Source organism: Tauraco erythrolophus, chromosome 2 (genome assembly GCF_009769465.1).
Source record: "Tauraco erythrolophus isolate bTauEry1 chromosome 2, bTauEry1.pri, whole genome shotgun sequence".
NCBI classification, from domain to species: Eukaryota; Metazoa; Chordata; class Aves; order Musophagiformes; family Musophagidae; genus Tauraco; species Tauraco erythrolophus.
Genome location: NC_141466.1, coordinates 52683402 through 52697637, shown reverse-complemented (window position 1 = coordinate 52697637; position 14236 = coordinate 52683402). Strand labels below are relative to the sequence as shown.

The 14236-nt window shown below is 41.6% G+C and overlaps 1 protein-coding gene across 3 annotated transcripts; it reads left to right on the top strand.

Annotated features, from left to right (window-relative positions):
- Positions 1-4418: 4418 nt before the first annotated feature.
- On the top strand, positions 4419-13306 carry RNASEH1 (ribonuclease H1). Of its 3 annotated transcripts, none has more exons than XM_086631389.1 (8): positions 4419-4543; positions 4630-4754; positions 5266-5460; positions 6045-6144; positions 6619-6673; positions 7798-7882; positions 10529-10653; positions 12841-13306. In XM_086631389.1, exons 1-8 carry the CDS (start codon positions 4434-4436, stop codon positions 12925-12927), a joined length of 882 nt encoding a protein of 293 aa, XP_086487515.1. In that variant the 5' UTR covers positions 4419-4433; the 3' UTR covers positions 12928-13306. The 3 variants fall into 3 exon arrangements, with proteins under 3 accessions (XP_086487515.1, XP_086487513.1, XP_086487514.1); XM_086631387.1 differs by having other exon boundaries at positions 4428-4543; positions 4630-4772; positions 5284-5460; XM_086631388.1 differs by lacking the exon at positions 10529-10653 and having other exon boundaries at positions 4428-4543; positions 12841-12919.
- The last annotated feature ends 930 nt before the right edge of the window (positions 13307-14236 follow it).

Sequence of the window (14236 nt, the reverse complement as noted above, 5' to 3'; positions counted from 1 at the left end):
AGAGCACTGGTTCTGTGATCTGATTCCCTGAATAACCCTAAGAGCAGCCAAGTTTAGCTTGTAATACTACATTCACTATTACTATGTAATAGTGTGTGTAAAGTCTATTACTTAAAAAAATCCAGTAGCGGAGTAATAAGCTTGTGTTGTAAACAAAAATTAACAAGGACACCACTCCACTCCAACCTAAACTTTAGCATCTGCAGAAGGCAGCTCATCGTGTTTTCTAACACTTGTGGGCTTTTTACTAAATTTATGATAGCCAGAAAAGCAAATTGTTCAGCTCCCATTTTTCTCTCAAGTCACTCTTCTTTCCTTGCACGAATTCAAGGAATAGGAAAAACTGCCCAGCTCATACTGATGTCCAGAATTAGTATTCATAGAGATTTGAAATTACCTAAACAGCAGTGATGAGGATCTGATTGAAGAGTAAGAAAAGGAAGATAACAAGTAATCATCTCAGCAGTCCAGTAGACCACATTCAGTTTACACTGTGAAATCCTTTATGAAAGGGAGAAAGAATAGATGGTGTGCAGATGGATCAAAATTGGACTGTTCAGAGCGCTAATGAAGAAATAAAGATGCAATGTGACTATCTGTATCTTCCTGTCCCCATGCTATTAGTGCCACTGAATAGACCAGGATGCGACATAAGAGAAATGAGAGAAGGTGTCGAGAGATGTTTCCTTCCTGACACTGACTGTGCGTTCAGGGAAGGATGCAGAGTGTTGAGATCTGTGTGGGCTTTACTCAGACAATAATGTCTGGTATCCAAAGCACCTGACAGGTTTTCACAGGTTTTCAAGAATCATTGCAGATATGCGATCTTTAAAAGAAGTTATGTCATTACAAAGTAATGTGATTAATGAGGTTCTTACGCTGGCAGAATCAGAACAGGCAGGGTGAAGAAGTGGAAAGAGTAAGTCAGGTGTGTTACAAAAGTATCCCAACAGTAAAAGGACAAGGTTTCATGATGCTATGAACAACATGATTTAACATAATAAGTGGAAGAAACAGAGACAGGCGACAAGACCTGTCCATGTTATAGCTAACTCTAGAATCAGAAGCAAAACTGAGTCTATTGCTAGTTCACTTCTCTGAAAGAGGCTTGTATAACCACACCAAAGTTTCAAAGCTCATGGGCAGGCTGTTCCTCTAAGGGTTGACTGAAGACTGCGATGGTGCCAGGGGACTACTACTTTGCAATTTCACTGACACATAGTTTTACACTGAAGTGCGGGCAAGTTTTTTGCTCTGCAAGATCTCTGTTCTGAGAAGGAAGATACAACACCTCCTTTTCCTGTCTTATATGTTTAATCAAGGTAATGAGATGGCATTTTAACTTACCCTTGCAGGATATGCTAGATAAAGTGACTAGCTAGTAACCTACTTACCTAAAAGCGCAGTTTTCAATGGGAAATGCTTGACTCAGGTCACATTAAATTTTGCTTTAAAAGCTTATGTGGGGAACCATGTTATGGTTAAACATGTTTCAAGCTAAAATATTTATCAAAGAAGACTAAAACGTTAGCTAATGTGTACATGACATGCATTAATGTGGGGCAAGGTAATCAGCTGACATTTACAGTGAGTTTAAGTAACAATGTCCTGCAGACAAATGCCCTTACTTAAGTGATGAGAGTATTTTTGTATATATATACATATATATATATATATAAAGTCCTATTTTTTTTCTGCAGACTGTATAAATACAGAAATGGCTGCCAAGAAAATATGTTAATAAACTAATAAACAAGTTTTAGTTCTAGAGCAGGGGAGGGAAACACGGGACTCCTTATAAGCTGAATAAGGAAGGCCGTAAAACACAGCTGAATTTATAGTACAATGTGTAGGGAGGAACATTCACTATCAGGGCATGGCTCACCGACCACTCTCATTCAACTTGGTACCACCATGTTTCCACCAAAACAGAAGGGCTTGCTCTCCTCTCTTTTCCCCTAGCTGCTCATTACCAGTTCCTCAGCTTTGGTAGTACAAGCGCTCATGCAAGCTTTGATTTGCCAAGAATTGGCTAGTTTTGTATTATCTGATCAACTTGTTCTATGGTGGCTACACAGCGTTACCGTGTGTAACTGCGACACTGATTACAAGTGGTAAATAATTTATGAAACCCACTTAAAGTCCTACCCATGTATACATGGATATACGTTATTCTGTATTCAGATGAGGAGAGCTTTTGTGATTGGACCCTTCAGCTTTGCAGGTGGGGCCTAAATGGTTCACTTCTTGGTGAGTCTTTGCATTCCCTCCACAAAACTGTGAGTTACAGAGCTCAAAATGTCCTCTCTGCCCTGGGCTGACTGAAAAACCCCACAAATCCACTGGTGCTATAGCAACCAGAGGAGGGCAAGTACCATGAAGCAAGCACAGGTATCGCTTAGCCTAGTGGTGCTAATTGCCAGAGTAGCAAAAATGCCAGCTGTCACATGAGGAAAGGGATCTGTCCGTCCTGCCACTGCAGCACAACAGCAAGGAAAAAACAGGAGCAGAGATGCAGCAGTAAAGATAGGGCTGGCTGATCATATGCAGCTTCAGTTTTACCAACTGGGAGAAGAAGCAATGAAGGTAATGTATATGGTACTCGGTGGACTTCAAAAGTAATTTTTTTTTCCGAGCTCTGCATCTTGGTCATGACAGCAGAAGAATTACTGCTCAGACCTTGCATGTAAATTGGATGTATGAAGCTATCTGTACAAACAGAGAATTAATGAGCATAACAGAAGGTCTTTTCTTTCCCCATCACTTACTGCTCATTGCTCTTCTATTATGTCTTGCCCCAAGAAGACTACAAGTAATATAAATGTGTAAACCTGTAAGGAATAAGAAATCCATCTGCTATAGAAAACTATAATTAAAAGAAAAGCTAACCGAGAGCAATAAAATAAAAATATCACAGGCAGGAAGTAGCGAAAAGCCCGAGAGTCTCAGTGGAAACCTTTACTGAGATAATTAATGTAAATAATCTTGATCTGAGAAAATCAGACGTAAGCATTTTGTAAGCAAGAATAACATGAAGTCTCATGAATATGTTGGAAGAAGCAAGAAAAATGCAGTAATTATATTCTGATATGACCCTGACCAAATTGTTTCTGTATTCCACCAAGGCTTGTCAAATGCATAAGCAGTTTGTGTTTTTTTTTTTAAAGAAGGGTGTCATCTAACTGACAAACACAGTAATATTCATCTTATCGCTGCTTTTGCAGTGGAAGGCAAAATTAACATCAGCGTTTCACATTCTTGGCGTTTTACTAGACCACCCTTGTAAATGTGACTACAACGCTCTACGGCTCTGTCATCTCGAGGTTGGCTTTGTCATAGTAGTTCCGTATTGGAGCTACAAGGGAAACCCAGCAGCTGAAGGCGCAGCAGCATCTATACATTTGGCTGTTTCTGGAGGCAGTCATACCCGTGCCCCCATCTTCTGTACTTTGACCTTATGAGAAGCTGAGTTGAGGCGCTGAATTTGGCACATACCCAGACCTCCCAGCTTCGGTCTCCCAGTGCATGACACTCCCGATGTGGGTATGTGACAGCAGGTTGCGGCTGGCAACAATTTGGACTGTAACCAGCTTGGGCCACGTGGTCCTCATTACTTCAGAAGCCATCACGGTATGGGGCTCAGCTGGAGCACTGGTATCAGCAGCCCTTGATTTGAACAGGAGGATGACAACCAGTTTGACAACCTTCTTCAGCTCTGGACTTTTGGATGTACTAAACACGTTGATGCTTGAGCCATCTTTCAGTGACAGTCCTTGCTCGGGTGCTCGTTAAGCCGCGAAGAGGAAGCGGGAACCGTGCAGCAGGTTGCAGGGCGTGTTCACTCCTGGGTGGTGCTCCATGAGTTTTAATGACTCGTTGGGGACCAAAAGGTGGCCGGAGCTGATTGCAGGACCAGGACCGTTATTTGGGCTGGCAGGAGAGAACGTCAGCCGGAGGGTAACGGTCCGATTTCACTTGTCTTTTAATAACTGGGGCTTTCAGGATGAGGAGTTTGTGTAAACTGCCGTGACCTCCTGTGCCCCCCAAAGCAAAAGCTGACTTAGATGGCTTTTAGAGTACAATTATTGTAGGGAAAAACAAACAAACAAAGAAGAAAAACAAACAAAAGATCCCCTAAACAAAACTCCAAACACAAAAACTGCCCAAACCGCAGGCTTTTCCAGTAATTTTGGCCTCTCTCGCGGCTCGTAGGGAAGCACTCGGCGCGCCCGCCCTTCCGTCACCTCGCTGGCCGCCGCGCATGCGCAGGACGGGGCCGCGGCGAGTCGCGGGGGCCGGGGCGCATGCGCGCCGGCGAGCGGCGGCGGCGCTGCGGCTGCGGCTGCGGCGGCGGCGGGGTGTGGCGGCCGGGGGGGCGGGGGGGGGCCGAGCCGCGGGGCGGGGGCGCGGGCGGATGGCGGCGGGGCTGCGCCATGTTGCGGTGGCTCGTGGCGGTGCTCAGTCACTCCTGTTTTGTCTCCAGAGGCGACAGCATGTTTTACGCGGTGCGCAGGGGCCGGCGGACGGGCGTCTACCGCACCTGGTAAGGGCCCCGGCCGGGGTAGCGCCGGGAGCCGCCGCCGGCGGGCCGGCCCCGCGCCGGCCTCACCCCCGCTGCCTGTGTTGCAGGGCGGAGTGTCAGGAGCAGGTGAACAAGTTCCCCTCCGCCAGCTTCAAGAAGTTCGCCGCCGAGAAGGACGCCTGGGCCTTCGTGCGCGCTGGCCTCCCGGGGCAGCAGCAGCCGGAGCCGGCAGGTAGCTCCTCCGCCCCTCGCTCCTGCCCGGGCCGCAGGGGAGGGCGGCCGCGGGGGTGGGGAGGGAGGGAGGGAGGGAGGGAGGACGGACTGGCACAGCCCCGTCTGCACTGCGTAAACAGGGCGGCTTCTGGCTGAACGCGGGTCGCGGCCTGTGTTCGTCCCCCGGCGGGCGTCTCGTAGCTGGCGGAAGGCTGTCGTAGTTAAGTGCAGTGGTGGCCCTGTCCTCCGGTCACGGTGACGGGCGCGTCCATGCAATGAAAGCGATTCTGTAGGTGCTTGGAGGACGTTGCGTGTACCATCTGTGTGTTAAGGGCCGTTCGTTTCTACTTCAGCTTGGTGTGGGTCAAGAATGGCAGGTGTATATACAGTCGTGTTTTTCGTGTAGTGAGTAGCCTGGGGTGGTGTCTAACAGACTAGCATTGCTAATAGGTGATAACTGGTGTCTTTAGAAGTAGTCATTTCAAATGAAATTTGATCTTTCTCTCGCTTTTTTTTTTTTATTTTGGAAGAGGCACACGGTCTTCCAGCTGTAACGCAAGAAACTGGTAGCCAGAGAGAAGAACCAGAAATAGACTTCTTGTGTTGTAATACGTGCAAGAGGCCATATGAACAGTCTACAAATGAAGAACACATAGCAAAGCGTGTAAAACATGATGAAGTATACTCAGCACCAACAGTCAGTGAAGATAAATTTTCATATATGGGTAAGGTCTTTTGTTAATCTTGTAATTCTTTTGAGTTCTTTGCACTCTTTCATAAGTAACAAGCATAATTGTTAGAAAGCTTTTAGGGAAGTTTGTGTATGGCAGCAATAGGCGCAGTGTAACATTGTTTCTTTTTAAAATGGAAATGTGAGCCATGACACTTATTCACATTGTTTTTCGGTGTAATATTAATTGACTTTAATTGGTATCAACATATAGCTTAATCTGGTCGTTACAGATGTGATTTTGTATGTCTAGATTACAGACTGTATTTAAATACAGATGTAGCTGGGAAGTTTTAATGTTGACTGACAAAGACAGGAACTGTAGTGAGAATACAGAACATGGGGCAGAGATGCTTCTTGAGACTGACTGTTTTGGGAGCAGTAGGGGTGTGAAGCTGCAGAGGGAGTTCTGGTGTTCTGCGTTACTCGTTTACATGGCTTCTGTAGTTAACACTTTAAAAGGCTCTCTGGGGAGGGAAGTTTTGGGGATTAATCTGCTGACAGACACTTCTTTTTGCTTAAAGAGCTTATGTCCTTTAAGGAGTGCTTGAATTTCTGCTTTTGGTAATTCTTTCGTAGGTGACTTTGCAGTCGTTTATACAGATGGTTGTTGCTCAGGTAATGGACGTAATAGGGCACGTGCTGGAATAGGTGTCTACTGGGGACCAGGCCACCCTTTGTAAGTAGCTGGATGGATTCATTGATTTATTTTTTTGATGTATACTATTGTCTGTTCTGTGTGTGATTTACAATGCCCGCCTCCTTTGGAATATGAAAACCCTGCTATTGAGAGTCACAGTGACAGTGCTATGAGACTACTGAATTAATGAGGGGAAAAGAGAAATCAGCTTCTCTAGGAGGTAAGAATGTAGGAAAATCAACTTTAGGGGCTGAAGCTGTAACTCAGGTGATGCAGAAGGCTTTAAAATAGTTGTAGGCAGGCACAGAAGACAACAAATGTAATTGCACATCAATGGTAGGTCCAAATATGCAGATTGCACTACACAGGTGGAAGTTGGAGCTAGAATATCTATTCATCCTCCTCTATAAAAAGAGAAGTATCTGTCTTGTATATATTTTTCCAATGTGTACTCATTGTACACCATGCTAAATATCTGGGATAACTAATCTACTATTCATTCCTTGGACACAGAAATACCAGTGAAAGACTTCCTGGACGACAGACTAATCAAAGAGCGGAAATACATGTAAGTATTAAACGTCCTAAAATGCTTGTGCGTGTAGACCGTAGTAGCACACTCTTGACTATTTCAAGTCCGGCCTTCAGAAACCACTTACAGAGCTGTGGGGGAAATACACAAAATATCAGGAGTTATGACTTGAAACAAATAATTCTCTTCATATTTTATTAATTTTTGTTGGTTTTGAACAAGGAGTAATTCACCTTGAGAATTCCCAACCACAGCTATTTAAAACCGCCTTTTCATCGGGAAGTCCTGGTTCTCAAATCTGTATAGTATCCTTTGTATTTCTAATGTGTATATCTCAGACCTTGAGATCAGGGCTTTTGAGTAGCGGCTAAGAAGAGAATCGGCTTCTTCTTATGGTAGGATCAGAGTATCATATTCCTTAGAGAAATATAACAAACAATTCTAGGCTCTCGCGAGTAGTTTCTGTTACTTTTGGAGTAAACTTTTGTTGGCAACAGCAGATTTAGTCTTCCCTTCTCACCTCATCTTAATTCTGGTACTGCTGCTGTCCTGCACTGTGTGTTTGGAGATAAACTGAAAAGGAATTGATCCGCTTAAAAACTACAGGAAGTTCATTTTAAAGAGGGACAAGCAGAGGCGATGGTTGTGTGCCAGAGTCACTACTTGTCAGTAAAGAGCTTTTCAGCTGTACATCCACACCCAGCCACTTCTCCCTTCTTACATTTCATGGCACTAAAAAAATTAAATAAATAAATAAATAAAAAATTTTAGAGATTCCAGACTGTTGGAACTGCATGAATCCATCCTTCCTCAAAGTTATGGAGAAAATGCCAAAAACTGGGTGTGCAGTTAATAGAGTCTTTGATAGTTAGGAAATCGGGCAGAGCTGTTCCTGCGGTACAGATTTGGGCTTCAGAATGTTTGTGGGTTTTTTTGCCAGAGAAACTTAAGTGGCTCCATGTTCGCAGACCACCACTTAATGCATCAGGCATGCATAGTTTTGGGAACCTCTGCTCTCAAGCACGTTGGTACTCATTGATGGAGAAATTACAGTAATGCTCTTCGTAGTTCTGCATTAGCAGCAGGTGCTCTGCTGATATTTTAATTGCATGTGTTCAAAATCCTGTTCTGAATTGTAACTCTATTGAAATGTTTTTAAGGCAGCCTGCAAAGCAATAGAGCAAGCAAAGAGTCAAAACATCAAGAAACTAATTATCTACACTGATAGCAAGTTCACTATTAATGGTAAGTTAATGATTTTGGTTTTCCCGATTCTTAAGGACACGCTGCGCACAGTTTCATTGCATACGGCCCACAGAACGTACTGAGGCCTGGGGAGGGGGATATAAGGATGAGAGTACGTAGCTTATTTCAATGCTCGTGACTGCTTGGGGGAAAAACTTCGGAATGTTGCAAGGATGACGTGCCAACCATATGAAATACAAGTAGAGACAAAGCGCCCGTTACAGTAAAGAGTGACAGAAGTAACTACAGAATTTTTGTCTTAAGGCATTCGGTATGACACACAGTCCAGGAAAAAATGCTGTTGGTGTATACTCTGTGAAGGATGTATGCAGGAAAGTACTCAGAAGTTGGCATAGTGACCCTGTAGGGTTCTTTTTTGTTTTGTTTGGATTGGAAAGGCTGTCTTAATACACAAATGTGGAATATATTCAAGTTTTCTTACTTTTTACGTGTAGACTACACTTCTAAACATTCAGGCTAGACTAAAAGACTGGCCAGAGATGATATATGCTCAGAGTATGTATTTAGGGTTTCACCTTCATCTGATGATTTGGCAAATTTTATTTTATTTTCTAGAAATACCACATGAAGCAGCCAGTAAGACTTAATTTCTGAATACTTCTTCCCCTTTTCCCCAGATCTTCATATCTTACTCCTGTAATTCTGAGCTGCATGAGTATTCTTTGTTTCAGACTTCTATGAAGGGAGTACATGTGTCAGCTGTTTCCAGATCACTTTGGAGGGTTGGGGTTTTTTTTTGAAATAACATTAAACAAACTTACTGTAACTTTGGGTTGAAAATTAAATCAATTATTTTTTTGGGGAGGGAGTGGTCAGGGGAGGTGCGAGTATCTTGTTCTTAGGATAACTTCCTATGATTGAGTGTTAACATTTAAAGTAATTATTTGTTTCTTTGCTTGTTTTTAATAAACCAAATAAATGGCTATAAATGGCTTGTATGTTAAAAACTCGTATATCTTTTCCTCCAAGTAAGTCATTCTGCTTTCCAGAAGTTCCCCCTGATTTCTGAAAGTGGAGGAGTATGAAGGAAGGGCATCAAGTTTTTTTCCTTTTTCAAGTGGCTCGTATTTAGCAGTAAAACAAAACTTACCTTGAAAAAACTGTTTCCTTAAGTAGCAATATCCTAGAAAGGACAGAAAGCTACTGAGTAGTAACAAATGACTGCTAGTCAAAGAAGAAGTTGCTGGAGCTGTTACTTGCTGTTTGTTTCAAATTCTGTTAGCTTGCATGTGCATGGAAGAGGTTCTGTCCAGAAGTGAAAAGTGTCAAGGACTTGTGCTCTGTCCTCCTGATTCTAGTTCATGAGGAAAGGACACTAAATGTTAAGAAACAAGTTAAAGGAATTTTCTGTCACTTCTCCCTAAGGATTGTCTCATAAATCTCTCATTTGAGTGGCTTATTTTACCCGAAAGATTTAGGTATAGCATTTTCTATAGGAGCAGAATGTGCGTTTTGGTTTGTTTTCTTTTTTATTTTTTTTCTTTGTTGTTGGTGAGTTTTTTTTAATCTCTGCCAGAAGCATTCTGAAACAGTAGAAGAAAGAGTGTACTTTTCAAGACTGGGTATTGCATGCTGATCAGTAGAATCCAGTGCATAATTTATTGCAAGAAGCAAGTCATTACAAGCATTAAGGAGCGAAGAAACATCTCTGTAATTCTTTGCTTTGTTCAAGAAAAGTCTATACCATCTTGTCTGCGAAACTGGTGTTATGAAGGAGGAAAAGTTGCTGTGTGGGATAAAATTCCTGTTAAACTCAGAAGACTTAAGTGTGAGGGATAAAAAGAAGAATTTTTAGGTGTAATGTCTTAGACTCGTTGGTTTTGCTTGCAGTTTGCTCTTGGCATTTTAGGTCACTGAGGTGCAGGTTCCACTCTTGTTTAATTGAAGTTATTTTGTAAATGTGTCTAGGAGATTTTTTTTTAAATACTAGGGAAGGAAACTTGCAGTAAAGTACAATTAGATGTGGTTTGGTTTGGTTTTTAGGAGGTTTTGTTTCCAAGGTTGGTGATTCTCTGTTTGGTTCCAGTCTGTTTGTTGTAAAAGCAGTAAGGATGTCTTAAATTTGTCAAGACCAGCAAAGATATTTAAAAAAAAAATAAAAAATCTTTAAATAAAGATGAATGCAGTAAACTTTTTGGCCAGCAAGGAATGACCAGAATGTTAAATCTTGTTCTGTAGAAATCTGTGTACGTGGTCCTTCTCTGAAGAATTATAGTTAGTATGCAGAAGCCATAAGACAGGTGGCCATCTGTTCTTCCTCTATGCGTCTTCTCAATTTCTCAAAACAGATAAAGCTGTAGATTTGTTCTAACTTACTGTACCATTGAGCAAATCCTTAGTGTCAGTTTATTGAAATTGATGTTGTAATTTTGTGTGTAATGCTTATATAAGATACTAGTCTTTAATATTTGTTGAGGAAAACATGATTAGGTAATTCAACTAATAATGGAAAAATACAATCCTGAAAGACAGTATTAGAGAACCAAACAAGGATATCTTCTATCTCCAGTGTCTTTGCCTGAGACTTTGTATGGAGTTAATGTCTTGTTAAAAGGCTGTTTGTTCCATCTTGATCCTTGCTGGTTTCTTTCATAGCATTTTTATGGTGATGCTCCCTTTGCATAGGTATTACGAGCTGGGTTGACAACTGGAAAACAAATGGCTGGAGAACAAGTTCAGGAGGAAGTGTAATAAATAAAGAAGATTTTGAAAGACTTGATAATCTGTCAAAAGGCATAGAAATTCAGTGGGTGAGCACCTCGTTTCTTATTCTTAATGACATCTTAAACACGCCTCTTGTAAAAACTTAAAAGTATGACCGTAACCAAGAATTTTATGAAGCATAATATTATTCTACATCCATAAGTAAAGCCATAAAAACAGAGAAGCTAGTTGTTTTATTTAAGGCAAATAAGCAACGTAACCTAGGCTCTGGAAACCAGTATTTAATTTATTGAAATGCATATTCATATTTGTTTGCTGTCTCTTCTTACTACTTAAACACCTGCAATGATTACTTTTAGTTTGTTAGTACTGTTAGTAGATGAAATTTCCGCTTCTGGAAATCTAATCTTAAAAAATAGCTGTCTTTTTGAGTAATAGCACAATTTCTGGATTTGCTTTTCAGAACTCTTAAGATGCTGATTTGTTGGTGTAACTCAATCACATGAGTGTCTTTAAACTCACAAAACTAAGAGAATATAATCTCAAATAAAATGACTCTAGTTTTCTGTACCTTAACTGTGTTTTTTACAGGAAAGCTAGGCACAGAAAGGTCTTTAAAATCCCCATTTTTAAATTCTAAATTGTTTAGCTCTCCAGTAAAGAAGCAAAGCAACTTCTATACAGGTATTCCTGGTAGAATGTATTTTTCTGTAGCCTGTAACATCAGTGCTAATCATTGTAGGGGATATCTCCCCCCCCCCCCCCCCCTTCTAGATTTTACTCTAATTGTGGTATAAGACTACTGATTCTAGACATAATCTCGGTACCATTGACTTTGTGGCTGCTAATGGCATGTTTATTGGGATTGTATCTTTACTCTGTAGAAAACAGGATGGCGTAAATCTTTAATGTGCACTTTTTCTATGGGAAATCTATTGCAGATATTCTTCCGTTCGTGTTGTTCTGTGTTCCAGAGTTGACAACTTCAATTTAAAGGCTGACTGGGTTTTATATAACTATTCCTGTTGTCTATTGGGAAGAAGAAAGTGTAAAATGTAAAACTGAGACTGAAGTTCAGCTAGACTATTTTACATAACTAAAAAAAATGTAGTGCTTTATGCACACTTACTACATCTGAATCTCTTAAACTTGGGAAGATGTTTTATTTCAGGAGGAGCAATGTATGCAGGCACTTTATTACAGTAATCTGCCTGCTGAGACGTGGGGTCCTCCACGGGCTGCAGTGTAGATATCTCCTCCAGCATGGTCCTCCGTGGGTTACAGGAGGACAACCTGCTTCACCATGGTCTTCACCACAGGCTGCAGGGGAATCTGTGCCAGGGCGTGGAGTATCTCCTCCCTGTCCTTCTTCACTGACCTTGGTGTCTGCAGGGCAGTTTCTCTCGCATTTTTCTCATTCCTCTCTCACAGCTGCTGTGCAGCATTTTTGATGCTTTCTTAAATACATTATCACAGAGGAGCCACCAGCTTTGCTGATGGCCTCAGCTGTGCGCTGTGGTGGGTCTGTTTTGGAGCTGGCTGGAGTTGACTCTTTCTAGTGTGGGGGCAGCCCCTGGCCCTCACAGAGGCCACCCCTGGCAGCCCCTGACCCAGTACCAACACCTTGCCATGTAAGCCTGATACCATCTCGCACACACTTCATGCTTGTCCCTTCTCAGATCTTGTCAAATAGCAAGCTTGATTTTCCTCCTCTCCTTCCTCCCCCACACTTCTCCACCCTCATTTCTTACAAGGATGGGCTTAGAGTTGAAAGTGTTTTCAGTTCCTAATTGTTGAAGGATCAACAGTTAAGACATCTGAAAATTAAGAGATTCTTTTCATACCCTGTCTCTATATCCAAAGTGAGTGCTATAACTTACCAAGGCTGTTAGTGGCATAGAGGTCTTTGGCTTTCTGGGAAAAGATGAACTTGATTTAAGCACTGAATGGAGAGAGGTTTTTCTCGTCCTCTCAAAGTGGGAATTTTGAGTTGGAGCTGTTCTCTGCATTTCTTAAAGACTAGGTTAGGTGGTCCTTATCCAGTTCATTACGTATTGTAAAGATGATTTTCACAATTTGGCAAGACTTTCCTGGAGAAAGGGAGACTATGAACATTCCTGGGAAGAACATGTAAGGACTAAACGTGAGGAGAGCACCTCTAAGGAGGTGTTACTACGCTATGAATGAAAGGGTGTTGCATAATCAAATTTCATGTATGTACTTTTTTCTTGATTTCTTGCATATCTAACGCTCCTATACTTTTGTCTTAACAGATGCATATTCCTGGTCATGCTGGCTTCCAAGGAAATGAAGAAGCTGATAGACTAGCAAGAGAAGGAGCTAGTAAACAGAAGTCCTGACGTACTGGGACTAGAGACTGTTGCAGTGGGAGGAAAAGGACTAACATCAGAGTGACAACTTGAACTGCTGTAATTGTTTCGAAGTTGTGCTTTGAACTGTACTTCTTTCTGGCCTGAAGTGTTAAACACATACCAACTTCTGGGGAGAAAAAACCCACGTTTTCTTCTATAGCATTTGTTTTGCAATCAAGTCAATATTTAGTTGATGATGCAGAGTGTTTGCTTTTTCTCCATCCTACTGAAGGGCCGCGGTCAGTGTTTTTAGCTGTCTTCTAGACTTCTGAATTCACCGTAAAGACAAGCTTTTGAAGAGTAACATTAAATCTTTATCCTAAGTGTTCTGTATTTTTCTCTTAGTGAAATAAATTAATTTTTTGTACAGAGGTGTATATTAACAGCCCGAAGTAGTTGGGGGTGGGCGGGCTTTGTGGTTCATTGGTTTGGTAAGAGGTCAGTGACCTAACAGGGGGATATCGGTTATTAATATGCTCTGGCATTCTGGCAGTAGCAGAAACCTCTCTACAGATGAGCTTGTGACACTCACGTGTGCCTCACAGTATCATCAGTTGCAGCATCTGTAGGTTTCTTCGTAATGTTACTATTGCAAGGTAGCGTGAACAAACTAAAAAGCCAGGTCACAAGAAAACTTGAACGATGAATTTTTACTGTTCTCTCTTAACTGCCTGATGTCTTTGTTTCTGGCTTCCCGTTTCCATTAAGTAATTGTTGATGCGTACTTGTTCTCATTAGCATTGTTAGTTCCTCTTTGGTGTTGTTCCAAAGGTAGTAATTGGCCATTTTATCTGAAACGGAACTAGAAGATGATCAGCTTCTTCAGGTCTTCTGATGTCAAGTGTTTGACTTAATTTTTTTTTTTTCATTTAATGATGAGATTAATGGAATGGCTAATGTGCACTTGAATTAGGGAGTAATTGCCAGTAATCAACATAGTTTTGTTTTCTTTGCATACAGGTTTGGTATATTCATCAACTTCTTTGTAAGGTACCTTCGTACCATTGAAGGCTTAAGCTAGAAGTCACTGTTTTTTATATTTTTTTGTAGCTTGATTTCTTCATAGTTCTTAGGCATTATAATATCTTTACAGGGGCCAAGTATGAGGTCTTATGTATTTAGAGTCACATGAATTGTGATAGAATGAGGAAACTGGCTAGCTAGAAGTTAATGGATGAGTGAGGGTTTTTTAATTTGTTTTCTCTTACCCAAAACTGCACAGTAAATCTCATCTAGGGGTAATGTTGTCCGCTGAGTAGATGATTCTCCCCCTTTCTCCCCCGCTTCTTTTGTATAT